Below are 27,667 nucleotides of genomic sequence, written 5' to 3'. Positions count from 1 at the left end.
AGCCAGAGCAAAGAAAGAAGCCAAGCACTGCAGAAGGGAGCAAAGCTGCGGAGAAGCAAGCAAGCGGGGTGGCAGAGAAGGCAGGGCAGGGAGAAGGGAGAGAAGCCGCTGGGGCAGCGGAGAAGGAAGGGAAACAGGCGGGCTGGGGAGAAGGGAGAGAAGCAGGCCGGGCAGTGGAGACTGCAGCAGGAATCCATATTGCAGGAATCTTCCTGCAAGGGGCATCTAGTGCTTCTATATTTGTGTATAAGATTCCATGTGAATATTTCAGTTCCTAGGAAGAGAGTTGCTGAGTAACATTGTAACTCAAGATACCATGTTGAACATTCTATGGAACTGCCAGACTGTGTGCTAAAATGGCTATACCATTTTACAATTCCACTGACATGTTGAACTATACATTTTTAAATAAGTAGAGCAGTATGTTATGTAGGGATACAAAAAACTTGAAACGCACCCCACACTTGCTTATGTACCCAGAAAAAAGGAGAAAAGAAAATTTATAGTTCGTACAACTGAAAAGGAATAGAACCTAGCTTCACGTGCAGTGGGGACTCGGTGTAAGGACAGGATCCCAGTGGGTCTTTGGACTCCATCTGATGGCAATAAGGCTAAAGAAAAGATGCCACTTTTTATGATAATAAGTGATTATTTGAAGCATGTAGAATGATTTGAAGAAGACGAGTAAGTACTAAAATAACTCCTGATTCTTAGTTTATTTTTACCATACATTGAGGCACTCTAATTTCCCTTTTTAAAAAATATTTATTGTTCAGATTATTACAGTTGTTCCTCTTTTTCCCCCTCATAGCTCCCCTCCAGCCAGTTTCCACCCCACCCCCTTTCCTTACCCTCCCCACTATCCTTATCCATAGGTTTACGATTTTTGTCCACTCTCTTCCTGCACCCCCCTCACTTCCTCCCAAGAATTGTCAGTCCACTCCCTTTCTATGCCCCTGAATCTATTATATTCACCATTTTATTCTGTTTGCCAGATTTTTTAATTCATTTGCTTATAGATATGTATTTGTTGTCACTTCGTTGTTCAACATTTTTATCTTTATCTTTTTTTTCTTATTCCTCCTCTTCTTAAAGAATACCCTTCAGCATTTCATATGATATTGTTTTGGATGTGATGAACTCCTTTAGCTTTTTCTTTTTTAATATATTTTATTGATTTTTTTACAGAGAGGAAGGGAGAGGGATAGAGAGCTAGAAACATCGATGAGAGAGAAACATCAACCAGCTGCCTCTTGCACACCCCCTACTGGGGTTGTGCCCACAACCATTGTACATGCTCTGTAACTGGAATTGAATCTTGGACCTTTCAATCCGCAGACCAACGCTCTATCCACTGAGCCAAACCGGTTTCGGCTCCTTTAGCTTTTTCTTATCTATAAAACTCTTTACCTGACCTTCAATTCTACAGGATAGCTTTGCTGTGTAATCTTGGTTGTAGGTACTTGTTATTCATCGCTTTGAATATTTCTTACCACTCCCTTCTGGCCTGCATACTTTCTGTTGAGAAATCAGCTATCAGTCATATAGGTGCTCCCTTGTAGGTAAATAACTGTTTTTCTCTTGCTTTCAAGATTCTCTGTCTTTTGCTCTTGGCATTTTAATTATGGTGTGCCTTGGTGTGGTTCTCTTTGGATTCTTTTTGTTTGGGATTCTGTGTGCTTCCTGGACTTATAGGTTTATTTCTTTAACCAGGTAAGAGAAGTTTTCTGTCATTATTTGAAGAATAATGTTTTCAATATCTTGCTCTCTCTCTTCTTCTGGCACCCCTAAAATTCAGATGTTGGTACACTTGAAGTTGTCCCAGAGGCTCCTTACACCATCTTCATATTCTTGGATTTATTTATTTATTTATTTATTTATTTATTTATTTATTTATTTTTGCTTTTCTGGTTGGGTGTCTTTTGCTTCCTCATATTTCAAATCTATGACTTGATTTTGGGGATCCTCTAGTCTGCTTTTGGATCTTTGAATATTATTCTTTATTTTAGTCAATGTATGCTTAATTTCTAATTGGTCCTTTTTCATATTCTTGATTGTCTCACTATATTTCTTGAAGGTTTCTAGAAGATTCTTGAGTATCCTTATAACCATGGTTTTGAACTATATATCCAGTAGTTTGCTTTCCTCCATTTCTTTCATTAGTGACCTGTTTCTTTGTCTCTGCATTTTGGCTGCTTCCCTGTGTTGATAGAGTGGCTTTGTGTGCTAGGTGTCCTGTAGGACCCAGTAGTTCAGCCTCCCTAATTACCTGAGGTGGACACTCTTGGTACACCCCTTTGTGGGCTGTGTGCACAGTCTTCTTATAGTTAAGTCTTGATTGCTGTTGGGATCACTGGGAGGAATTGACCTCCAGATCAATTGGCTGTGAGGACCCAGTTGTGTCTATAATGGGAGAACTTCTGTGCTGAAGACACTCTTATGGGGCTGGACTAGCTTCAGGGGCTTTGGTTCTCACTAGGTCTTCCTCCTGAGTGTGTGTCTTATGGATGTGAAGAGTTGTACTCTGGATGGTCTCACTATGACCACTTGGTACACTGGCTCTTTGATCTCTAAGGAGGTACAAAGTCAGCCACCTCCTGAGGCCACCCAGTAGGAGCTACGGAGAGATTTGCAGATTCCTCTTCTTTGGGGTTTGGAGGTACCCAGATGAGGCCCAGCTGTGAAGCAATGCAAGCTGCGGTGGAGCTTTGGGCCTTCTTTTGGAAGCTCTGGCTCTCTCTGACCCAGCTAGAGTTTGTTAGGTTTAAATTGAAAAAGGCCAGTCTATTCATATGCAAAAGCCTTTATACACAGCTTGGGTGGGTTTGTAAATTGGGTGGGGTGGGGTCTCAGGGAATCACCAGGGTCAAGCAAACAGCAATACCTGCCCATCAGCTCTGCCCTGAAGAAGTCACCAGGTCTCTGTGTCCCATGGCACCATGCAGGAACAATGATTGCTGCAAGCTGCCCTTGCATTCCTGCCTGATGCCAGACTGTTCAGTTTCTCTCTGTATGAGTCTGGGTCTCTAGAGTCTTGCCCGTAATGAGTTCAGAGCAGTCAGGAGCTTGTATCTCCCTCCTGTTCGAAAAAAGACAACAGTGTACCCAATTGCCAGCCCCTTTTATGTGTGCCTCCATACTTCCACACCTTGGCACCTACTACCGGACTCAATGCGCTTTTCTCTTTCCTTCTAGTAGTAGAATTTCCACTCAGCCAACGTTCTCATGCTTCTGGATGATATCCATTTTGTCTTTTAGTTGTAGTTTTGATATGGTTGTGTGTCTACCTATGCCACCATCTTGGTTGTCCCTAATTTCCCTTTTTGATTGTTGCTTTGGATAGCCAGGTTCCCAACTCTAAGAAATCTTGTTTAGTTTTCACTATATTAAAAACACAAACAAATTTATGACAGGAATGATCTGAGCCAAGAGTCTGGATTTCCTGGAACACAGACTTTCATTTTCCTAACAAGGCATATATATTTAATTGGTTTAATGGAAACTGTTTACTAGTAGATTGATATTTAAGAGAATCTTTGAAGACAGACTGCATAAATACTAAAGATGATTAATATATCTTACAGACACGAGCCCTGTTTACCTCAACTCTATACAAAATACAATATTGATTATCAGTGGGTTGCATAGTGCTCCACAAAATAAATATAATATAGGCAATTGTCACGTTTTCCTTCACTGAGAGCATACTTTCAGAAATTAATCAAGAGGTAGACAATGGAATAGTTCCTTTCTTTCCAGTGAGTCCCATTAATTTGGTTTCTTTGGAATTCAAAATTGATTATTCATTTGTAATTAAAAATTAATTATATAGAGAAGGCAGATTTCAGGCCTCAAGGGAAATGTGAACCATATTAATAAAGTTATTTTTACAGGCAATAAATTTCAAAACACCAGCTATTAATAGTTTTGATAATTTGAATAATACAAACTTGATTTTAAGTCTAGTTGCTTTTGATAGCACTCTTGCTCAATATTTGCATATAAATATACACCCCAACATTTTCATCATTATTTTAAAAACACAGCATATTTAAGATATTAGGAATCAATGTTATCTAAAGGTAGAAGTTTTAAAGTAAAGATTTTTACCAAGTAACAATGACAAGAACCCACTTTTGAAGTCTGCATTGAATATTAGCATTTTAATGTTAGTATTTTTGAAATAGGAAATGGAAAAGATGTAAATTTTTTAAAAGCATTTCATAGATGACCAATTTTTATAGAATAAAACTAAAAGGCAATGCCATTTATCTCCTAAGTACTGGGATAATTGCTTTTTCAAAGATAGTTTGGGTATTGTAGTTTCGTCTACATTCTACAATGAAAAATGATATTAATCAAATTATGGAGAGAAAATTTCTTAAAAGTACTTTAAAAATTTTAAATGTAATTCTATGAATTTGGTCTTTGAAAAAAAGTGCATTTTAAGAATTGATTTATAAAAGAAAGTTATAAATAAAGGAAAGCACAAAATTACCATGGGTAAGACTTGGACTGTGTCACCAAAATCTGCTATACCAATACAGACATGAGAAAGTCACCTGATTTCACTTTAAATTTGTTTATTTTGCCTTATAAATGTCATTAGCCTTTTGTTAGGATGTAATTTGCTAGTTAATTTATTTTTAAATAAATCTAACCATATAAGGTTTAAAATTAAATGACATTACTCTTAGGAATTGCTTAACTACAAATAAACTCAAGGTTTACAAGGAGCACTACTAAAGAAGATTCGGTGTTCAAGAATCTATTAAATTTATGTGGATCTTATTGCTTCACAGATGAGGAGCTTCCAGAGCATTTGGAATGGTGATTCTCTCAGAAGTCATAGTAACATTAATACTGTGTACAATTAGCCATCTGAGATAGTCTCCTGAGCAATTTTAAATGTGTGAAGAATTTGAGATCAATGAAGTCTCCAAGGTGATCTTAGAATAATGTTAAGGAGGCAGGACTGTAATAGGATTTAATTTAATCAGAAGACACCTACCCAATCATATTTTATCTTATTTGGAGAAGGGCTGTTTTAACAGAATGAGGCTAGTGAACTAAGGCCTTGTTATGGCTTATTTTATGTGTCAATTTAGATGGGCCAAGGGGAGCCCAGAGGGTTGGTCAGACATTTTACTGGGTGTGTCTATGAGTATATTTTGGGTGAAATTTACATTTAAAAATGTAGACAGCCCTAGTCAGTGTGGCTCAGTCATTAGAGCATCAGCCTGTGCACCAAAGGGCCACGAGTTCCATTCCTAGTCAAGTACATGTGCCTGGGTTGTGGGTTTGATCCCCAGCTTTGATCGGTGGTGTGTGTGGGAGGCAACAAATTGATGTCTCTTTCACATCAATGTTTCCCTCCTTCCCTTTCACTCTGGCTATATATATATATATATATATATATATATATATATATATAGCAACACTCTAGTCCATTTGGCTCAGTGGATAGAGCATTGGCCTACGGAATGAAGGGTCCTGGGTTCAATTGTGGTCAAGGGCACATGCCTGGGTTGTGGGCTCAAACCTCGGGGGGGGGGGGGGGCATGCAAGAGCCAGGCAATCAATGATTCTCAATGATGTTTCTATCTTTCCCTTCCTCTCTGAAGTCAATAAAAATAGAAAAAAAATCAATGGAAAAAATATCCTCAGATGAGGATTTAATAAAATAAAATAAAAAGTATACTGAGTAAAGCAAATTGCCCTCTTTAATGTGGGAGGGAGGCCTCATCCAATTAGTGTAACAAAAACTGACCTTCCCCCAACTGACTGCCTTTGGACTTCATCTATAACATTGATTCTTCTTGCCTAATGGCCTCTGAACCAGAATATCAGCTCTCCCTGGGTCTCCTGCACCACTGGTCTACCTTGCAGATTCTGGACTTTCTGTCTTCATAATTATGTGAACCAATTCCTTATAATATATGTCACTCTTCTTATTCCACATTTCACCATATAACCTCAAAGCTGAATTTTTCACTTCACTGACAGCATAAAAATGTATTCAACCTGCAAAGTTGAGGATCTGACATTTAAGAACAATGAAATCCCAGTAAATACCAAATCTAGGGCTCTGCCTGGATGACAGCTTGACTTGCCAAAGCAGCTTTCCTTGCCTCACTTTGATGAACTCACCTTAGCATCTGTAGACGGAACAAAATCCTAAAGCTTCTTTGCAAAGCATTTATTTTCTTCAGATGTGTTAATATCTGGTTAGGTTTTAATATTAGAAGAATGAATGCAAAAGAATGGGAAAATGTACATTTATACATTTAATTTCCAAAACAAAAAACCTTTAAGGCCATTGGAGGAAGCTATAGAGCTGAGGCACAAAGTAATCCTTGTAGTGTCCATCGATGAAACCCTTCCCACTGTTGTGTACAAACCAACAGGGAACATCTGTTCCAAATACGCTGTCTGTCCGGTAATCTTTCTGCAGGCCTCTGCAAGGAAAATGGGGGGTATGGTTAGGGCACAGACCAAAGCATTCCAGCCTGCGAATCTCCAGAGGAGACATGCTCTCCCCCTTGCTGTTCTTTGTGCCCCTTCCACCACCACATCTGCCTGCCCTCACCCTTCCCCATTCCCCAAGTCATCTGAATCTGGGCTGAGTTTTTGAAGGACAGAATACTAGTAAACAGTGAGTCCAGATATTAGATAATTCAGATATCCCTTACTGAGGACCAATGTGGACTTTTCCAGCAAGGAAAAGAGTACAAATTAACTTAGAAATGGAAAGAAGGTGGGGACACAACTCTGAAGTGTGGGCTTCACCTCAGATACTCAAGAAGGCTCTAGTTTGAATATAAAAATATACATTCTCTATCACAGTGGCGTGTGGGTATTTATGTAATTTCCTCCTTTGGTCAGCTTTATCCAGCTGGTGAGCATAGGGCTTCTAATGTAGGAAGGTGAGAACAACAGATTAATTAATTTTGGCATTTCATGTACATGTTTATATATGTAGTCATTTTCATTTCAGAAGGTAAGCTGCAGTGTCCTGCAAATGTTATGTATGTGCCTATTCCTGATGAGTGTTTGGTTTGATAGGTAATGCTGTGAGTCCAATCCTAGAGGAAACCCTGTTGCCACTGTCATATGCATCTGAGGCTTACCTTGTGACAACCAGCTTATGCCCTTTCACTTCCATGGTGGCCTCTGGCTTCTCGGGGTTCTTCCCAGGTCGCTCATTGAAGATGTGTATCTTTGGCTCATGCATGAACTGGCCTAGTGAAATGAAGGTCAGACAGCGATTTACATGTTACCCAAGAATAACTAAAAAGACAGGCTGGTCATTTAATCCAAGCTACCAAGTTGCTCCTCCCTCCAGAATTTCTGGCGTAGAAAGACATCCTCGGAGGAAAAGGGCACAGCAATGGGGGAGATGTAAAGTGACCATGCTGCTCACCCCATGTCACCTTACATGTGAGGCTGACTATTGGGTCAGAAGTAAAATCTGATCAGGGCAGGGGGTGAAGATCAGCACCTGAGAGCATAGCTTACATCACAGACACAGGTTTGTGTGTGGTGTCATATGCTTAAACTGGAGCCATTCTTTTAAAAGTAGGAAGAGTTGGCCTGAATATCCTGCTTGTCATCACAGACTTCGTAAGCCAGTTCACTCCTCTTTAATTAGGAAAAACTTTTCAGCATAAAACTTAAGATTTATTTGCCCCATCTCTTATTTTGCCCAGTTCATGATGATGAAATCCTGGTTCTGGGAAAACCTTGTTTAGAAGGGCAAAGGTCCTAGTGATAACATTAATAAGTCACCCTGCACTGCTGTGTTGGGCTGTATTGATCATGCTTTTACTTTTCTATACATTAGAATGTTTGACATCTTAAAAATCATGTCTGGCTGGGGAGAAACTGTCCACCCCATGATTAGCCAATTCTGAAAGGTAGTAAAGGACTCCCCACCAGGAGCATGCTTTGCTATACAATTAACCAACCCAGAGCCACATCTCTGCTACTGGGCTTATATAACCCAGAAGAAATCATTCCAGGGCCAGATGCGCCGGAACTAAAGACCATTCTGTAGCCCAAAAGCCCATGGTAATTGTTCACAACAGCCAACTCTAATCTACCCTGCTCGGTCTTGGCTTTCCATGGAAACCCCTATGAAGGCTCCTGCGTGAACTTATCACTTGCTCCAGCTTCCCTGACCAAACCTGGCCTTCCTCCTGTGGCCCTGCAGGACCAGCTGTGCCTCTTGTTTCTAAGAGAAACAGGGAGTAACAGTTAACATTTCTTCCAATGGCAATGGCCTCTTTGTGTCATCACTCACACACCCTTATAAACTAGGACCTGAGCTCAGAACATACATCCTGTGCTTTTCAGTCCACACCTGTCACTTTCCCAAGTTCTAATCACCGTTATCCAAAGATAATCAAGGCCTAGAGTGGTTCCACACTTGTCAGATGGTTGACCAACACTTTACCTATTAGTCCATGTGCTTTAGGTGAAAACTTGTTTGTGGAAGGAATGTAGATCCCTAAAAAGTCTACATTGATTGGATGCTTCTTCCAAACACGATGAAGTAACACGGAGAACGACATCTCCTTATCCAGGGTAATCGTCACAGTTTTCTCTTTCTTCACCGAGACCAGCACCCTGGTGGGAAAGTTGAAATGGAATTAATTTCAGAGCAGACTCTTCTTAGAAAGTCATCCTTCTCACCCCTCGTATGAACTATCATTCCTCCCAGTACAGTCCCACTAGTTTTCTAAAACCTTTTCCATGTTTTTTTTTTTCTTCACAAAATGCTGTTTTAACTCCCAGCTCTGAAATTCTGTGAATATATGTTTGCTTAAACATACTCATGGGAAAATATTACTCATAGGATACAATTGTAGCGTTTCTGAGCATAACCAACACAGAGTCAGCTGTGGATTTCAGTTGATGGACTCACTCACTTACCCAACATGTGTTTGAGAACTTACTACGTGCGAGGCACGAGGCTAGCACCGAGACACGTGGTGACCAAAACACAGGATTCCTGCTGCCGGGAGCAGGGAGGTGGGCAACAAAAATGTTTCTGAACTCCAACTTCATATTTAAAATGATGATTTTAAGGCCTATGTTTATGTCGTGGATGTTGGGATTTATTTATGTAATGTGTCAAGGATAGGCCCGAATCCACACATAAGAATACTTGCCTCTGATTAATGACCTGAGCTGTGTCAGACCAGGATAAGAATGACATATGGGTGCCCTGGCTCAAGGTGATGGCCTCAGTGCTAACTTCTATTTTCACATCTTCACGTTGAAAATAAAATCCCAGTTTTCCAAAATAGGTGCTTAGTTTTTTATTCTTGGGCTTCTTAGCACCAACGAGTTGTCCATTGACCAAAATCCCTACAGTAAAAAAGAAAGCTTTTTTTTTTCTCTTGTGTGCCATTTTTTTTTTCATGTGTGGGTACCATAATACAAATTTATGTAATTTGACAATATGGGTAAATTATTATTACTTTGCTTTAGGATTTAATAATACTTTTTTCTTTTTAAAAAAAATATATTTATTGATTTTTTTTTATTTATTTTTTTTTTACAGAGAGAAAGAGAGAGATATAGAGAGTTAGAAACATCGATGAGAGAGAATCATCGATCAGCTGCCTCTTGCACACCCCCTACTGGGGATGTGCCCACAACCAAGGTACATGACCTTGACTGGAATCGAACCTGGGACCTTTCAGTCCACAAGCAGACGCTCTATCCACTGAGCCAAACCGGTTTCGGCTACATAATACTTTTTTCTTTGTACCTCTGACTATGTAACTATGCTTTATTATAGTTTAATTATATTACAATACCTGCTAGTTCATACTACATTCTCTTCACAAACAAGTTTTCACCTAAAGCACATGGACTAATAGGTAAAGTGAGGTAGCCTATTTTATCGGTAATAGTTCAAACACTTAGGAATATATTTGTAATTTATTTCTCACTAATTATCCAAGTTTGGAAAATATAGGACTTATGTTGAAGTGAGAAAGAAATTCCAGGCAGTGACAGTGACAGTGTAGGGTAGCAAAGATAAAATTATCTAATTTAAACATTATAAATATATATATTTTTACCTAATTCTGGATCAGAAACAAGGTTGAGGATTTTTCCAGGTTCTGAGTCAATATTGAAGCAAATATTCTTTTGGCTTTTTGGTAGGTAAATGATGAAGTGTGGGTCATTTTCAACTGGAAAATATACAAAGAAAATATTTTAAAAATCATAGAAGAAAAGAGGGTTTTGAAAAGTATTTTATTCCTAAACATCTTTAACAAGAATAAATATTTATTGTGCTTCTACTGTATGTCAGGTACTGTTCTAAACACTGGGAGCCCAGTGGTCCATACCCACTGTCCCTTTCTCATTCAGCCTCCATCAGAGGTTTATGTTAAGATAGTGGATATTTATCCTGTAACTATTGCATTTGCACTAGGCTAGAGATAAAATGAATAAGACATATACATACATACTATATATATATACACACATATATATACATATATACACATATATAATACATATGTGTAAATATATATGTCTATATATACAGTGAGTATATAGATAGATAAGATATGCATTTCATTAGCAGGCATACACAGTATATAAAAATAAAGAAGATGATATTATTTGTTGGCATACAGATGAGTGTTAGTCCAGAGCAATGAAGGATCAAGGGCTCCCAAGAAAGTATTCCTTTGTTTTTGGACATCATTATTCTGGCTGATCTTGTTTGTTTACCCATTCAACAAATATTTAGTGTGTGTGGGGGGGAGTAACTATGTGCAAAACACTAAATCTGGCCATGTTTTGTGCAGCCATAGCTAAGCCATGGCCTTCAGGAAAGTAAGGATGTAATGAGGGAGTGTTAAATGTTCTCTCCTGACCAAACTCTACTCAGGCTCCCCTGAACTTATCAATGAGGCCTTAATTTTTGGACTTCCATGTTGGTCTCTGCATTGATTATTTTAGCAAGGATCCTGCCAAGTCAGTTTAACCAGAAACCCCATCCTCCATATCTGATCTCCCTCATTATCTGATCGGGTTCCTCATCTCCCAGGCCCCCTCTCCCCCAGTGATGTCTGACCACACCAGCCTGCCTTCAGAGGTGTGGTCAGACCTGTTAGAGGTGTCTAGCCTAAACCCCCTGCCTATGCCTGTTTCCTCTTAGAAATCTTTCATCCATTGACCCCCACCCCACTCCTTGTCTATAAAGTATTTGCAGTTGAATGAAATCTCTCTCCCTCACCGCCAAACCTCATTGAATAAAATCTTCCTCACCATGCTTTAACAAATGTCATGAATTAATTTTGTTCTTTAACAGTTTGAACATTATTTTCTTTTTCTAAGGAAGCAGATATAACCACTAATGTAAGCTAGAATAAGGTAAATGATGCAATAATGGCCCATGCACAATGCTCCTAGAATGAAGATGCAAGGATGATTGACTCCACCTGACAAAGTTGGAAAAGGCCTTATGAAGAATTTGGCTTTTGAACTAAGTCTTAAAAATAGGAGAAGAAGAGGGGAAGATTGAGACACAGGAAAGACAGATATTTTATTGAGTGGACAGAATGAGGAATGGCAGGGAGGTAGAAAAGTTGATGATTTGTTTAGAAAGTAACTCAAAGTGACTTACTAAGGATGGGTTCTTGAAGAATATAGAAAAAGATTAGACTAAAAATGTGGGTGATGGAGACCACAGAACATCACGCTAAAGAACAGACCTTTATTCTGTTGGATAACTAATAAATGTTTTTGAGAATAAATTATTTGAACCTTATTTTAGGAAAAATGTGGTTACAGTAAAAATTAAGTTGACATAGCATCTAAAATGTCAGTAACCCAGGCAAGAAATGTTAAATTCAAGGAAGTAGGATGGCGAATGGGATTGGCAACAGAGCGAAAATTCTGGAGACATCTGGTAAAATCCACCATATCTTGCAACCAGTGGAGAGGAACAATTTAGCTCTGCCAGGCTTCTAGCCTCAGTAATTGAAGGGATTGAAGAGGAAGGATTGAGTTGACAGTGGTGTGTTTTCCAGGATAAAATGGGAAGAGTTGGCTGCCATCTATTGACAGGCTGCTATTTTCCAGGTACCATCACAAAACTCCTTATAAACATTAATTCAACTCATTCTCCTTGCAGAGGACAGGTGACCTGCCCAAGGGCACACCATGGAGTTAGTAAGTGCCAGAGCTATGACTCACAGCCAAGCTATCTGATTACAGGCCTAATCTCCCAACCACTCTGATATGGCTCATTCATTTTCTTTTCTTTTCTTTTCTTTTTAAATATATTTTATTGATTTTTTACAGAGAGGAAGAGAGAGGGATAGAGAGAAACATTGATGAAAGAGAATTATCTATCAGCTGCCTCTTGGACACCCCCTAATGGGCATGTGCCCGCAACCAAGGTACATGTCTGGCCGGAATCGAACCGGGGACCTTTCAGTCTGCAGGCCTATGCTCTATCCACTGAGCCAAACCGGTTTTGGTTGCTCATTCATTTTCAAGTATGTGTTTTGGAACTCAGAATCAAGAATAATCTTATTCAGAGCAGACACAAAACCTTGTATTTCTTTGTGTTCCTGACATCAGTAAGTATCTGGCTTAATTGATTGTATTCAGTAAGTACCTGGCTTAATTGATTTTGTGTCGGTACTGGGCACTAGAGGGCATCATTTAAACACAGAACAAAAGGTTCTTAATGCCTTAAAAATTAAAAAAAAAAAAACACACACAAAAAAAAACAACCACCACTTAGTTATGCTTTTTTCTTCCTTCGTCTACATAAATATGGAGTTTTGAAACATTTTGTTTGAAGGAAATTGTTTTTGTTAAAGATAATGATTGTTTTTGCCATTTTAATTAACCCAGATCCCACCAATCAAGCCTTCTCATAAATGAATGTTTCAGTGCTGTCACATTGAGTTGACATAGTTCTAGGCTTCTAGGCAACACGAATGAGACATCATCTGTAAGTTGGTCTATGCATCCTAAATCTTAATTAGAGTGAAAGTAGATTGAGATCTCCCATGACTAATTTTATGGATTCTTAGGATCTGGGGTGTATGAGCCAAAGAGTAGCCAGTGTTTATTGAGTTTCTACTGGGAACCAGGAACTTACCATATAACTACCTTGTAGGGGAAGTATTATCATCCCCATTTTATAGGTGGGTTACCTTTGGGTGGTAACTTAGATGAGATCATGAGAGTGGGGCTCCATGATGGAATTAGTGTCCTTATTAGAAGAGACACCAGTGAGCTTGCCTGCCATTTCTCTCTCTAGAGATCATGTAAACTCACAAGAAGATGGTGGCCACATACAAGCCAAAACAAATGAAATCGACCTTGCTGGCACTATGGTCTTGGACTTTGGCCTTTAGAACTGTGAAAAAATAAATTTCTGTTGTTTTAACCACCCAGTCTATAGTACTTAGTTATGGTGGCCAAGCTGACTAACACAGGGAATTTTCCTCTTTCAATGGAAGGCAGTGATGCCTATAAAAGTCTCCTAGTTTACCAGTGGTTTTAACATACTAGAGACCTGGTACACAAATTCATGCATGGGTAGGGTCCCTTGGCCTGGCCTGCAATCTGGGCTGATTGGGGCCATCTCGCCCAGTTCCAATTGGAGTTGATTGGCTGGAAGTGGGGGGTGGAGTGGGGATGTGGATAGACCTTGGGAGGTTGGCCAGCTGTGGGAATGCACTGACCACCAGGGGCAGCTCCTGCACTGAGCTTCTGACCCTGGTGGTCAGTGCGTGTCATAGCTACTGGCTGGTCATCTGGTTGTCTAGTTCTAATGGTTGCTTAGGATTTATAATATATTAGAGGCCTGGTGCACAAAATTCGTGCACAGGGGTGGTGTCCCTCAGCCCAGCCTGCACCCTCTCTAATCTGGGAACCCTCAAAGGATGTCCCACTGCCTATTTAGGGTAGTCAGACATCCCTCTCACAGTCCAGGACTGCTGGCTCCCAACTGCTCACCTGCCTGCTTTCCTGATTGCCCCAAACTCCTTCTGCCTGCCAGCCTTATCACCCTCTAACCACTGCCCTGCCAGCCTGATTGATGTTTAACTGCTCCCTTGCCAGCCTGTTTGCCCCCAACTTCCCTCCTTTGCCAGCCTGGTCACCCCTAACTGCTCTCACCTGCAGGGTTGATCACCCCCAACTGCCCTCTTTTGCAAGCCTGATGTCTCTCAACTGCCCTCCCCTGCTGGCCATCTTGTGTCCACATGGGGGAAGGATCTTTGACTAAATGTGAGCAGCCATCTTGTGTGCTAGATTGATGGTCAATCTGCATATTACTCTTTTATTAGATAGGATAGAGGCCTGGTGCATGGGTGGGGCTGGCTGGTTTGGTCTGAAGGGTGTCCCTGATCAGGGTGGGGGTCCCCTTGGGGAATGGGGTGGCCTGGGTGAGGGGCCTGTGGTGGTTTTCAGGCCGGCCATGCCCTCCAGCAACCCAAGTTGAGGCCCTGGTATCTGGGATATATTTATCTTCTATAATTGAAACTTTGTAGCCTAGAGTGGAGGCCTCAGCCAGCCAGGGCAGGTGGAAAGCTTGGCTTCCTCCATCGCCAGGGGCAACCCTACCCTTCTTTCTTCAGCTCTGTGGCTGCTGCCATTTTTCTTGGGATTTATCTTCTATGATTGAAACTTTGTATCCTTGAGTGGAGACCTGGGCCGGCAGGGTGTATGGAAAGCTTGGCTTTCTCCATTGCCGGGGAAACCCAAGCCTTCCTCCTACTCTCTGTGGTGACAGCCATCTTGGTTTGGGATAATTTGCATACCTGCTCTGATTGGCTGGTGGGCATGGCTGGTGGGCATAGCTTGTGGTGCAGCAGAGTGATGGTTAATTTGCATATTGCTCTTTTATTAGGTAGAACTAGAGGCCTGGTGCACAGATTCATACACTGTTGGGGTCTCTCAGCCTGGCCTGTGCACTCTCACAATTCGGGACCTCTCAGTGGATATTGGACTGCTGGCTTCAGCCCAATCCCTGCAGGCCAAGCCAAGAGACCCCACTGGCACACAAATCTGTACACTGGGCCTCTAGTATGCATATAAGATCTTTTCATCTTACCCCCTCCCCCCTTCCCTCTGAAATTCATCAGTCTATTCCATGTCTCCATGCCTGTGCATTGAGCATCTGCCCCTGGTGGTCAGTGCATGTCATAGCTACTGGTCAAATGGTGGAATGGTGGAACAGTCAGACACTTAGTATATTAGCCTTTTAGATAGATAGATAGATAGATAGATAGATAGATAGATAGATAGATGATAGATAGATATGCTCCATAGATTATGATCTGATTGAGACCAAGGATGTGAAAGCCATGTCGAAGTTCTCTCACCTCTCATCACATGCGGAGGAGGAGTGCTCTCAAGTACAGAAGCTCCTTTCACAGGCATTGGGATCCTTGGCGTTGGTGATGGGTGGACCCAAGATGGGAGTGGACTTGGAGCAACTTTGCTGCCATAATACAGGGCACCTGGGTAGAAAAACCTGTATCCATTAGTTTCCATGCTATCTTTTCCATGTAAGTCGCTTACAGTTTCAACAATTATGCAGACCCCAGAGGCTCTCAGCTAAGGTCTCTTCCCATCCTTTTTATTTCTGAGTTCTCTCTCCTAGGGCTCCCTCTGTTGTCATGCTGTGGGCCTCCTGTGGGCTTTTCCCCAGAGTCTGGAACCTGGGCTGGGGTTGCAGCAGAGGAACTGCACAGTGGAGCTGGGGAAGGACCTCATGCCTTCAGCACAGGCTGGTGGGGGGTGGGGATGAGGAAAGGGTAATGTCCATTCCAGCCCCTGGAGAAGTCCTGGATTATGGTCAACATCTTCCTGATACATTCCTATTCATCTACCAAAAAGCAATCTGAGCAACGTAGTTTCCCAAAGAGGTTCTCCTACTGGTTACAAAAACATCATTTTGCTTTCTGATATCCAGTCTCCTGTCTTTGAGAAACAAATGCCGGTTCACCCTGGTATAGTTGGCATCTCACTTGGACAAAATTACAAATTCACAAAACGTCCCCTTTAGTGTATGTAGGTCTTTTTCAAGACTATGTTCAGTAGTCCTCAGAAAGAGAGGAAGGAAGCAGGAGAAAAACCAAAGTCTTTTAAACGTGGGTACAGTCCCCTTGGATATGCCTTGGGACTTGCCTCAGGAAACAGAGATCAGGGATAATTTTTCAGGCAATTTCTAGGTTCTCAGCTTTCACATACACTTTCTCCTAGTTTTCAAGCAGAAGGCATACTCTCTCCTGCTTTCCCTCACCAAAGCCTCCCGGAAACCAAAGTGTCCAGTTGAAAATTGGTATAGTGCCAAAAAAACAATTACTCCAATGACTGGGAAACAAATTCATTCGAAAGTCAGATAGTTCCAATTCTTACTTTCGACTGAACTGGAGTAGAGCCCAAGCTTTCATCTAGATATATCATTAAAAATAAAAGCTATGGTATATTTACACAATGGAACACTATTAGGCTGTAAAAAAGAAGGATCTCTGACTATTTATTTCAACAGCATGGATAGACCTGGATATTATTATGCTAAGCGAAATAAACCAGGGAAAGACAAATATCACATGATCTCACTTATATGTGGAATCTAATGAACAAAATAAACTGGTAAACAAAATGGGTCGAGAGGCATGGATGAATGGAACAGACTGGCAGATCTCAGAGGAAAGGGCGGTAAGGGCAGGTGGGAAGAGATTAACCAAAGAATTTATATGCATATCCCATGGACACAGATAATGAATAGTGAAGGCCTGAGATAGGATAGGGGTTGGGGGTAGGGGTGCAAAATGGGGGACATCTGTAATACTCTTAACAGTAAAAATAAGTTAAAAAATAATATTTCAATATAGATCAATATGTGAGTTTTGTCATGTAATTTCAAAGAAGTTCAGGTAAATGAATGATGTTGCCATAAGCAAGTGCTTTCTATTACCATCTACTTATCAATATCCATAATGTTTATCAGGACTTGCACCCATGAAACACCTTTTTAAAAAAGTAGAGTTATACACATGCAATATACAGATCTTATGACATAGAGACCCACAGCTGAAACCTATATGATCATGTTGACCAGTGTCATCCCAATGAATTTTTTTAAAAGTAGAGTTGATGCTGAATCTTGTCTCTTTCAATCTACTAATGAATAACATTTACCATATAGACAAGAAAAATACATTTAGACACATTAAAATATGATTTTCAAGAAAATAGGACATTCTATGTATATCAAAATTTAAAATATATTTATATTATTTTGATGAATTGTCTACTCATAGTAATTTTCATAAAATTCAATCCAGAAGAAAACTTTGAACACTCAGTATCTTATGGTCATAAGAAATTGAAAATATTTAAATTTGTATATATATATTTCCCTTGCTGAGGAAAAGGATTATCAATAAAAGATTTTTCAAGCATAAAAATATGTTAGGATATGATTCTGCCAGAGAAGTGAAATGGAAATATAAGTTTTACTAGAAAAAAAAGAACACTATAAAATTTATAATGATGAAAATAGAATTTATTCATGTATTTTTTTGTGGATGATGGGAAGTATCAGTTATTCAGTTTCATTGGCTACACTTAAAAGAGTTATACCACAGTTTCACTTTAAAAGTTCAAACTTTACAATATGCCAGACATTAAATTCATTGCAAGTACTTAAATGAGGTGAAATAAATTTTAATGTTGTTTGTTTTTTTCTTTTTTTAAACTTAGGAAGGCGTACATAAGTTTTTAAAATTTCTTTGCAAAACATGTGAGCAAAAAAATGTTTGAAGATCAAGGCAATAAATTATTCTTAACATAAATTGGCAGGAAGAGCTCAGCAGGGGGAGGAAGGAGGAGGTACACACATAGGCCTGGGAGCTAGAGGTGGACTGGGAGTGGGTGAGGGCAGAGGTTCGAGGACCGTTAGTAAGCCTGTGACAGCTGACCCTTACTGTTTCTCCACCAGACTGAAACACTGACCTGAACAGCAAGAATGGTCTTGCGGAGGGGAGTCAGCCAGCATGCGCTCTTTCCCATCTTCACTCTCAATCACCATGGCAGTGAGCGGGGTCACTATGTGATGTTCCAGTGACATCTGCAAGATTGTTTTTGTAATTTTCTTTTTGACAGCAGCTGTAGGAGCCAGGCTTCTGTATTCAAGAAACAGAGATATTATAGAGCGTCACTTTATTTAAGGCTGAGTTAAACTCTCACAACTCCATCACTTCCAGGGGACCACAAGGAAAAAGAGAACTAACTTAGTGTTTTATCTAGCCATGCAGTCCTAAGGAATTTTTTAATAGACATGATTTTTTTAAAGAGCAATTTTAGGTTCACAGAAAAACTGAGAGGAAAGTACAGAGATTTACCCCCTTTATTAATATCCCCAACATAAGCACATGTGTTATAATCAATAAACCTATACTGACACATCATTATCATGCAAGGACCACAGGTGACATTAGGGTTTCACGGTCTATGGATTTGTACAAATGCATGACATGTATCCAACATGATAGGATCATACAGAGTAGCTTCACTGCCCTAAAAATCTCTGTGCTTTACCTATTTATTCCCACCCACCCTCCAGCAAGCGTTGGTCTGTTTTACAGGGATTGTTTTTTGAAAATCAATATTTAACTTTTGCAACAACTTACTATCTACCTTTAAAAGCATCCAGCATGCTTCTGTAAAAGGGACAGAGATATTTCTTGATCACTTTAAAGCAACATCTTACAGCCATGTGTCTGTTTTAAAATTTTATTGACATCATGGATTTTCTCTGTGAGTAGTTAGTTATATTCATTTTATCCAATCCAGTTCAGATGATCTGTTCCATCTCCCTGAGAATCTGATAGAGCAGGTGAAGTGATCTCAGGAATGATAATTTTAGCCAGCACCTGTATGTAACTCTGAAGCAGGTGGTCAAAGAACCAACCATTACTCTAGAAATATGGTTTCTATATTGGAAAGTTTCAGTGCAGGTCAGCGGAGAAGCCAGGGATGAAACAGATGACTGTTAGGGAGACCTTCCTTATGTGAGATCATCTATATAAATATAATATATATATAATATATAATATATAATATATAATATATAATATATAATATATAATATATAATATATAATATATAATATATAATATATAATATATAATATATAATATATAATATATAATATATAATATATAATATATAATATATAATATATAATATATAATATATAATATATAATATATAATATATAATATATAATATATAATATATAATATATAATATATAATATATAATATATATTTTATACACACACACACACACACACACACACATATATATATTAAAGCCTAAGTGACCTCTATGACCTGTCAACCAACTGCCGCTATGACATGTACTGACCACCAGGGGGCAAACGCTCAACATAAGAGCTGTCCCCTGGTGATTAGTGCGTTCCCGCCTCCCTGTCCCTCCATTACTGGCCAGGCTGAGGGACCCCACCATATATGATTTCATACACTGGGCCTCTAGTAATCTCATAATTGTTGATTTCTCATTCAGTCACAGACAAAAGTAATTGATGGTGACACAATCTGGACAGTGATTTCCTTTTTTTAAAAAAATCCTCACCCAAGGATATGCTTATTGATTTTAGAGAGAGGAGACAGACAGATAGATAAATGATAAATAGATAGATAAATGTGAGAAAGAAACATTGATTAGTTACTTCCTATATGCCCTGACTGAGGGTTGAACCCACAATCTAGGTATGTTCCTTGGCTGGGAATTGAAGCTGCAACCTTTTGGATGACACTCCAACTAACTGAGCCACCCGGCCAGGCTGAACAATGATTTCTGCTGGAGGTGGTGGTGGGGGTTGAGTTGGAAGAAGAGCCAGGGAAACTTCAGAGATGAAAAAAGTCTTCTGTTCCCCAATCTGGGTGCTGATTACATGGATAATGAATATAAAAATTCATTAAAGTCTTCACTTTAAGATCAGTGCACTTCACACTCTTTATGTATGATAAACCTCAAAGCAAAAGAAAATAAGGGTGACTCAGCTTTAGTTGAAGTGCTTGAAACCTGTGGAAATGAATCATCTAAACCTTGTACTAATTTGCTGCATTTCTTGGTTCTAATCTTTTTGTGTATTACCTCCAAATCTCAAGGCAAATCATACAGTTTTGCAAATCCCTGTGGTGTGTGCACTTCTTACCGCTCAGCCAGGAGTTGGTTGATCGTCAGATAGGCCCACAATTTCCTGGTGAAATCAGGATCTGCATGCTTGTCTTTCGATAGGAAATCCTCCAATTCATCCATTTGGGCCAGGGTCTCCAAGACTAACTCTGTGCTGGCCTGGACGATGCAAGGTTCAGTTCAAAGACACGAGAGGAGCAGAATTATAGTTAATCAATTCACAGTTTTTCATACCTATCTACTGTGAGTGAACCAGGGTACTCTACAACAACTTTATGGGAAATGTAAAATAATTAAAAAGGACACAAAGAAGGAAGTTAAGTATATACTTCAGGAGTTTCCAATTAGTCTGGGGTGAAAAAGGTGAGGATTTACACAATAGTTGGGAAGATGGCATAATCTCATGTCTTTCCTTTCACTATGGCTTTCATTCTACATACATGGTTCTTGGAATGCAGTGTTAGCCTATCAATACACAAGAGGAGTTGTATCCAGGGGACCAGTTAGTATTTTTAGAATAAGCAGATAAGCCGAAGTACCGAAGTCGCTGTGATAATGCTCTGTAATTGCTCTGATTTTGCAGGGTCAAATTTTCCTGCCACCACAATCTCTGAGCCTCCAAAATAGTTATGGAAACTGTTTTGAGTGACATCTGTGGCTGACGTATGGGGATAGTTGAACTGAACATTCCGGAGCAATGGAGTAGAGACCTGGTTGTAGAATTTCTATAATTGATAAAAAAAAAAAAAAAAAAAAAAAGAAAGAAAGAAAGAGAGAGAGAAAAAAAACATTTTTTTCATGCCACTTTATAGGTCTAAAGCATTTTTCTCTGAAATTCTTTAAATGCTTAACAGATATCTCTTATTCTCACAGGATCTTTGTGGAAAACCATGGGACAAGAACAATTCTCATAATTATCAGGTGAACTGAGACATAGAAAAGATAAAGACTGTTAAGAATATTACAACTGCCGAAACTGGTTTGGCTCAGCGGTAGAGAGTCAGTCTGTGGACTGAAAGGTCCCAGGTTTGATTCCTGTCAAGGGCATGCACATTGGTTGCGGGGTACATCCCCGGTAGGGGGTGTGCAGGAGGCAGCTGGTCGATGTTTCTAGCTCTCTGTCTCTCTCCCTTCCTCTCTGTAAGAAAATCAATATAATATATTTTTTTTAAAAAGAATATTACAACTGACTTAATAAGAGCCCAGCATTTTTTTCTTATCATGACCAGCATGAATAGCTAATGAACACTCAGAATCAGAAAGCCAGCTAGGTTAATATTCCCCAAAGTAGAACTTATCCCTATCTATCCCAAAGTTTAAATATGGTGCCTACCATTGGTAAATGGGAACTGACACTGACAGAGAGGGGGAAAAATATGTTCTTCTTCTACAACTTTTTCTTGATCATTTAGTCAAAGTAACTCATATTCTTTATATTTAAGGAAACTTATAGGCTACAGCTTGATCTGTGTTGCATTATAAGAAGTTGATATCCAAGATGCCAATGTACTTTAAAGGAAAAACATGGTCATGCTGATAAAGAGGATGGACGAACTGCTTGGTGGGACTGTAAAGCCATAAGAAGCTCTGATGGTGCCTCAGAAAACTTGTTCAGGAAGTAAGGAAGTGACCATTGCATTACTGCCTCGCATCTCACTGTTAATGCAGGTGTACAAGTAGAACAGAGTGCCTGAGAAAGGACAAACTCTTTCTTTATTCTTGCAACCAAGCATAGCTGAAATTATGACAATTTTCACTTAAATTTGGCCATCTTCTTTTATGTATCAGATATTGCTAATTGAATGATTTTTGAGTGAACAGAAAAAAATGTTACCTTGAGCTGTAAAGATGTATCCTGGTTTCCATAAATCCTTTGAGCAATTCCTCGGTTGTCAATGGACAGTCTCTTCAGAAAATCATAATCAACATCAAACCCTATCCCCAAACTGAACAAGGATATATTGTCTCGTATGTTCTGCTTTACATTTTTCTGAATTTTTGACAACTTTAGTTCACCTAAAGTTGATGATGTCAGAAAGAAGAGAAATGAGGGGGCAATGTTATACAGTTTTTGGAAAATCCATGGAGAGCAATTTAACAAAATTTGTCAAAGTTAAAAGCTCACTCTTTGACCCAGTGACTCAGTTACTAGGAATTTTTTCTTACAGATGCATTCATACATGTTGAAATGAAGTATGTGCAATGGTACATCCTATATAATAAAAGGCTAATATGCAAATTGACTGATCAGCGGAATGACCGGTCACTATGAAGTGCACTGACCACCAGGGAGCAGACACTCAATGCAGGTGCTTCCCCCTAGTGGTCAGTGCACTCCCACAGAAGCTGTAAGCCGGGCTCATGGCTGGCGTGCTCAGTGGTGGTGGCAGGACCCTCTCCCACCTCTGCAGCAGTGCTAAAGATATCCAATTGTTGGCTTTGGCCCACTTCGACATCCCCTGAGGGCTCCCCAGACTGCGAGAGGGTGCAGGTTGGCCTGAGGGACCTCCTCCTTATGTGCATGAATTTCATGCACCAGGCATCTAGTAGTAATGTAATTGGAAATAGCCACATATTAGAAACAAATGTACAGCAATAGGGAGATTGGTTAAATTATAGTACATTTCCCTGGCCTGTGTTGCTCAGTGGTTGAGGGTCAACCCATGAACCAAGAGGTCACTGGTTTGATTCCCAGTCAGGGCACATGCCCAGGTTGTGGGCTTGATCTCTGGTAGCGGGTGTGCAGGAGGTTTCTACCTCCCTGTTCCTCCCCCTCCCTCTCTCTTTCAAAATCAATAAAAACATTTCTTTAAAAAATGATGGCATATTCAAATTGTGAAATACTATATAGTTATTAAAAAGAACCAGGCAACTATATATTTATTTTGAATAATCTCAAAGACACATTTTAAAGGGGAAAACCATAATAATTGATAATATGTAAGATGTATTTGTATATGTACATTCATGTGTGTATGTATCGATATATATGTGTGTATGGATTCAAATACTAGTATATGTGTATATGTACATATATGTATAGTATACAGACTTGCATAGGATATCTCTGGATAGACACAAGAAATTGGTAATGAGTGGCTGCCTCTGGGGACAGGAACTGGAAGGTTGAAGGACAGGAGTGAGAAACCGACTTAATTTTTTACTTTATTGCCTTTTCCTTATGATTTTATTCTAAAGTTCAATTTTCAAGTAATCTGATCCAAAATGGGGGGAAAAAAACAAAGAATCTGCAACAAATATATAACAACTGCCATTCTAGTTTCACCATTAACAAAACGGTTGCTCTTTGTCTTTCTAAAGCTCAGGGTGCCATCCTCATGATCGTGTCACCAGTCTTCCTCCCACTGAGCTGTCATGAATAGGTTAGGTACAGTCCTTGTCCACATAACACCAGACACAATTAAGTGTTTACTCTTCCTTATATTTGTCAGTGTAAAGAGACAAAACAAATAAAAATACATGATAGAAGCAGGGAGGTGTTAAGCTATTTTGTGAATAAGAAAAATGGTCAACAGGATGCATTGGACAGAAGTAATTTCTCTGGGTGCAGTGAGGGGCTGGGGGAAGCGTGAGAACAATAAAAACACATTACTGAGGACGCCAGAGGTCCAATTGGACACCTGGATCAATCCTCACCACACATATGCCCATTCACCATCTCCCATACCTGAAGTTGAGGAAATAAATGCAATTCACTAGTATGTATTAGCAATCGTCATAGCACACGATTACAATGAAAATTAAAGTTTCTCCACATTGTAGAGGTGACACTGAGGCATTCAAGGACATCCCCGGAAAATGTCTGGGCACTGGTCTAACCAGGATGAATGTTTCAGGGTCAGAAGAAGTCTTTTTTTTTTTTTTTTAATAGAAGCACGGGTTTAAAATAATTTAGAAAGTCAGTTTAAAATCTAAATGCCATTAGATTTCCCTCTGTAAATGAATCACATTCCCAAGAAATGGCAGTAAAAATATTTGTACTAGAAAATTGAAGTGCTACTTACCTACTGTTGGATCACCGTCAGAAACCAAAATGATCAGAGAGACTGAATTGGGGTCCAGCATTCCCAAGTTATTGGCTTCGTTCAAAATAAAGATGGCCCGCAGGAGTGCCTCGTTGATATTTGTGCCTGATAGAGTAATATAATGTGCTTGTTCTATTATATACTCTTTCATTGAACAGAAACAGTCACATCTTGGGTTCGGGTTCATCTATCTAGTAATTACTCAAGAATAATTTATTCAGTACCCAAATCATTTGATTGCTTTCCAAGTGACACCAATTTTGCCCAGGCGGGTCAAGATCCCCTGTGGAGTGAAATATCCCCTTTGTAGTTTAAACTACTTCCTCAGAGATGAGTTAGCCCTTTCCAAGCATTCTGTCATTTTGTTAAACATAACATTGAAGGTACCTAACCCAGCCTTGCTGATAGATAGACTTGAACACTCCTCACTAGGCAGTTACATTTACGCTTTGCAAGCAATGAGAAGGCAAATGTCACTTACTGACCCTCCTTTCTGAAGAAGGTTAGAATAATTAAAAACTTGTGTGGGACGGGTTATGTATTTTACTTTTGCAAAGAACTTAGTATTCATCATTTAATAACAAATGTATTATTTAAGACAGACCATTGCAGGTGGGGTAAAGAATACTTGTAGGAAATAATATTTCTTCAGTGAATCAAGATTCAAATCTTATGGACATTTCTCACTGGACTTCAGGCTAAACCCACTCACCTCCATTGGGCTGGATTTTCTCAATATACTTCTTGGCATCTGCAACTTGTGTCGTAGTGGCTGAGACCAAATCATTTCTCCAGGTTCGCACGTTGTGGTTGAAATCAACCACAGAGAATTGGTCTTCAGTTCTTAGGTCATCCAATATGGTTTTCATGGCTTCCACTGTCTATTTCAACAGAGAGAGGAGAAGGGTCTCATTAAATAAGCTCTGAGCCTGGGAAGAGAAGGAAGACCAAGAATCCATCCCAGTCATCTTTCAAGTACTGACTCAAGCTATAATTCTTTTTTTTAAATTAAATTATTATCTGTGTATATATTTTAACATTGCCCCCCCCCCAATACCTCCCCTCCCTCCCCAGAGTTTTGTGTCCATTGGTTGTACTTATATGCATGTATACAAGTCCTTCAGTTTATCTCTTATCTTCCCCAGATCTCCCTCCCCTCCCCACTGTAATTTGACAGTCTGCTTGTTTCAAGCTATAATTCTTACAGAAAACCTCTTACATCAGTCTCACTCAACACAGACCTACCTCTCACTTATACTGAGCATGGGTCATCTGCATTTTGGGACTTAAACTTTTACTGACTTACTTTGTTTCAAAGGATCACAAACTTCAGGTTCTGCCTTAGTGGTGCCTGAAAATCATGTATTTCACAAGTCCATCGACTCACCCACTCTCTTAAACTAATCAAGTCTCATCTTTCTCTTCAAACCACCAAAACCTCCCCGCAACTCACACTCCTGATTCCTAATACACTAAAAAAAAAAAAAAAAAAAAAAAGCCTTTCTCCCCACAACTTTTGAAATGTACTTATTATGTTTATTGCTTATTCTCTCCCCCCCCCCCTCCTCTAGAATATAAGTTCTGTAAGCTCCAGGAGGGTAGGGATAATTTCTTAAACATGTTTCTGGTAGATTCTGTTACTGATGAACAAAGTGCCTGACACGTATTGGATGCTTAATTAATATTTATTAAATGAATGGAGGAAGGAAGGAAGCAATGAATAAATTGCTATGTTAGGGCAGTAATTCTCAACTGAGGGGAATTTCCCCACCAGGGGACACTTGGCAACGTAAGAAGACATGTTGATTATCATAGCTGAGGGGTTGGTGCTACTGGCAATTAGAGGGCAGAGGCCCTGGATGCTAAACATCCTGCAATGTACATGGTGGCCCTACCAACAAATAATTATCCAATCCAAAGTGTCCATAATACCATTGTTGAAAAATCTGGTGTTGGAGTATGAACACGGGGGGGGGGGGGGGGGGGGAGTGGGGGGGGAGGGCTTGAGGAGGTGAGGCAGGGCATGAATTTCCCTTCTTTTGTGGTTTTTTTTTTTTTTTTAATATATTTTATTGATTTTACACAGAGAGGAATTGAGAGGGACAGAGAGTTAGAAACGTCAATGAGAGAGAAACATCGAACAGCTGCCTCTTGCACACCCCCCACTGGGGATGTGCCCGCAACCAAGGTACATGCCCTTGACCGGAATCGAACCCCTGACCTTTCAGTCCGCAGGCCGACGCTCTATCCACTGAGCCAAACCAGTCCCGGCTCCCTTCTTTTGGATGCCAGAAGAGTAGTGAACACTTGGATGGTCAAAAATGGTTATTGAATGAATTAATTAATTAATGAATGAATAGATAGTAAGTTGTTAACTTGTTTAGGTGAATGGATTGATGAATAAAATAAGAAATTTCCTTGTTTGTTCTTTAGAATTACATCTACCCCATTTAATGCTAAATAAGCCTATGCTGAGCTCCAAACAGGAAGACATGGGACAGGTGGTCTCCCTCAAAGCATGACAGTATAATTAGAGAAGATATGCACAGAATGATTTCAAAGTAATTCATGAACAATGGCAAGATATTAAAGTAAAATGTTATGCAGAGGAACCAGAAGACTATGAGGCAAAAGTGTTTTCAGGGAGAAGAGGTTATACTGAGATAAAATGTTTCAAAAAGGTGAGTTCTGAGATAAATTTCTGTTATTCACAAGCCATCCAGTCTGTAGCACTTTCTTATGGCAGCCCAAGCCATCTAAGACAAGCCCTGGGGGTAAGGTGCATTGGATGATGGTGTTGTTGCAGGTTGGGGGTTGTGGGTTCAAAGAAGGTAGAGAGTCCCAGGTACAAAGCCAACAAAGAGGTACTTACTTGTTTCATTTTTACTCCCCACATTGAGCCGCTGACATCAATGACAAAGAGGATGTTTTTGGGAATTGGGTCCATGTTTTCAGGAGCAAAAAAGTGGACAAAATATCCATTAAACACCTGAAAAACAGAACATATATGTGGGGCAAACCATTACCAATGTTTGAGATGTAGAAAGATGGGGAACTGGGAAGAGGTGAGGAGAGGTGAGTCATGGTGAGCAGCACGCATGACAGTTGTCAAGAAGAGAACAGAGGTGGCAGCTTGGTGTCCATCTGTCTCTCCCTTCTTCCTGTTTCCTCCTTCCTTACCTGTGAAGGTCCAAGCCCTCTTAGCAGGTTACCTTCCCAGGGTGTTTCACTTCTCTCTCCTCTCCCCTCCTCTCCACTCCACCTAGTCTTCGGTGATAGCCTCTGCTCCAGGCACCCTGCTAGCCAGCAGTGAATGACAGAGCCTCTGTCCTCCTGAGCTCACAGGCCAGTGGAGGATCCAGAGAAGTGAAGAGGCAGTTTGCAGTTCA

At 39.9% G+C, this 27,667-nt stretch overlaps 1 protein-coding gene across 1 annotated transcript in view; it reads right to left on the bottom strand.

Annotated features, from left to right (window-relative positions):
• Positions 1–6,274: 6,274 nt before the first annotated feature.
• The window catches only part of ITIH2 (inter-alpha-trypsin inhibitor heavy chain 2), a 38,069-nt gene continuing 16,676 nt past the window's right edge, over positions 6,275–27,667 (bottom strand). The window contains exons 9-21 of the mRNA XM_084869232.1: positions 27,151–27,267; positions 24,991–25,159; positions 24,258–24,383; positions 22,067–22,248; positions 20,772–20,957; positions 20,252–20,391; positions 18,022–18,191; positions 15,381–15,518; positions 10,095–10,208; positions 9,174–9,372; positions 8,456–8,628; positions 7,131–7,242; positions 6,275–6,458 (exon numbers count right to left, since the gene is read on the bottom strand). Of these exons, the coding sequence (XP_084725358.1) occupies positions 6,311–6,458; positions 7,131–7,242; positions 8,456–8,628; positions 9,174–9,372; positions 10,095–10,208; positions 15,381–15,518; positions 18,022–18,191; positions 20,252–20,391; positions 20,772–20,957; positions 22,067–22,248; positions 24,258–24,383; positions 24,991–25,159; positions 27,151–27,267 (1,974 nt within the window). The 3' untranslated portion in view covers positions 6,275–6,310. The remainder of the gene's footprint in view (positions 6,459–7,130; positions 7,243–8,455; positions 8,629–9,173; positions 9,373–10,094; positions 10,209–15,380; positions 15,519–18,021; positions 18,192–20,251; positions 20,392–20,771; positions 20,958–22,066; positions 22,249–24,257; positions 24,384–24,990; positions 25,160–27,150; positions 27,268–27,667) is intronic.

Source organism: Pipistrellus hanaki (assembly GCF_964339955.1).
Source record: "Pipistrellus hanaki genome assembly, chromosome: 1".
Lineage (NCBI taxonomy): Eukaryota > Metazoa > Chordata > Mammalia > Chiroptera > Vespertilionidae > Pipistrellus > Pipistrellus hanaki.
Note: the sequence above shows the minus strand (reverse complement) of the source record. Positions and strands in the feature narration are given on the sequence as shown.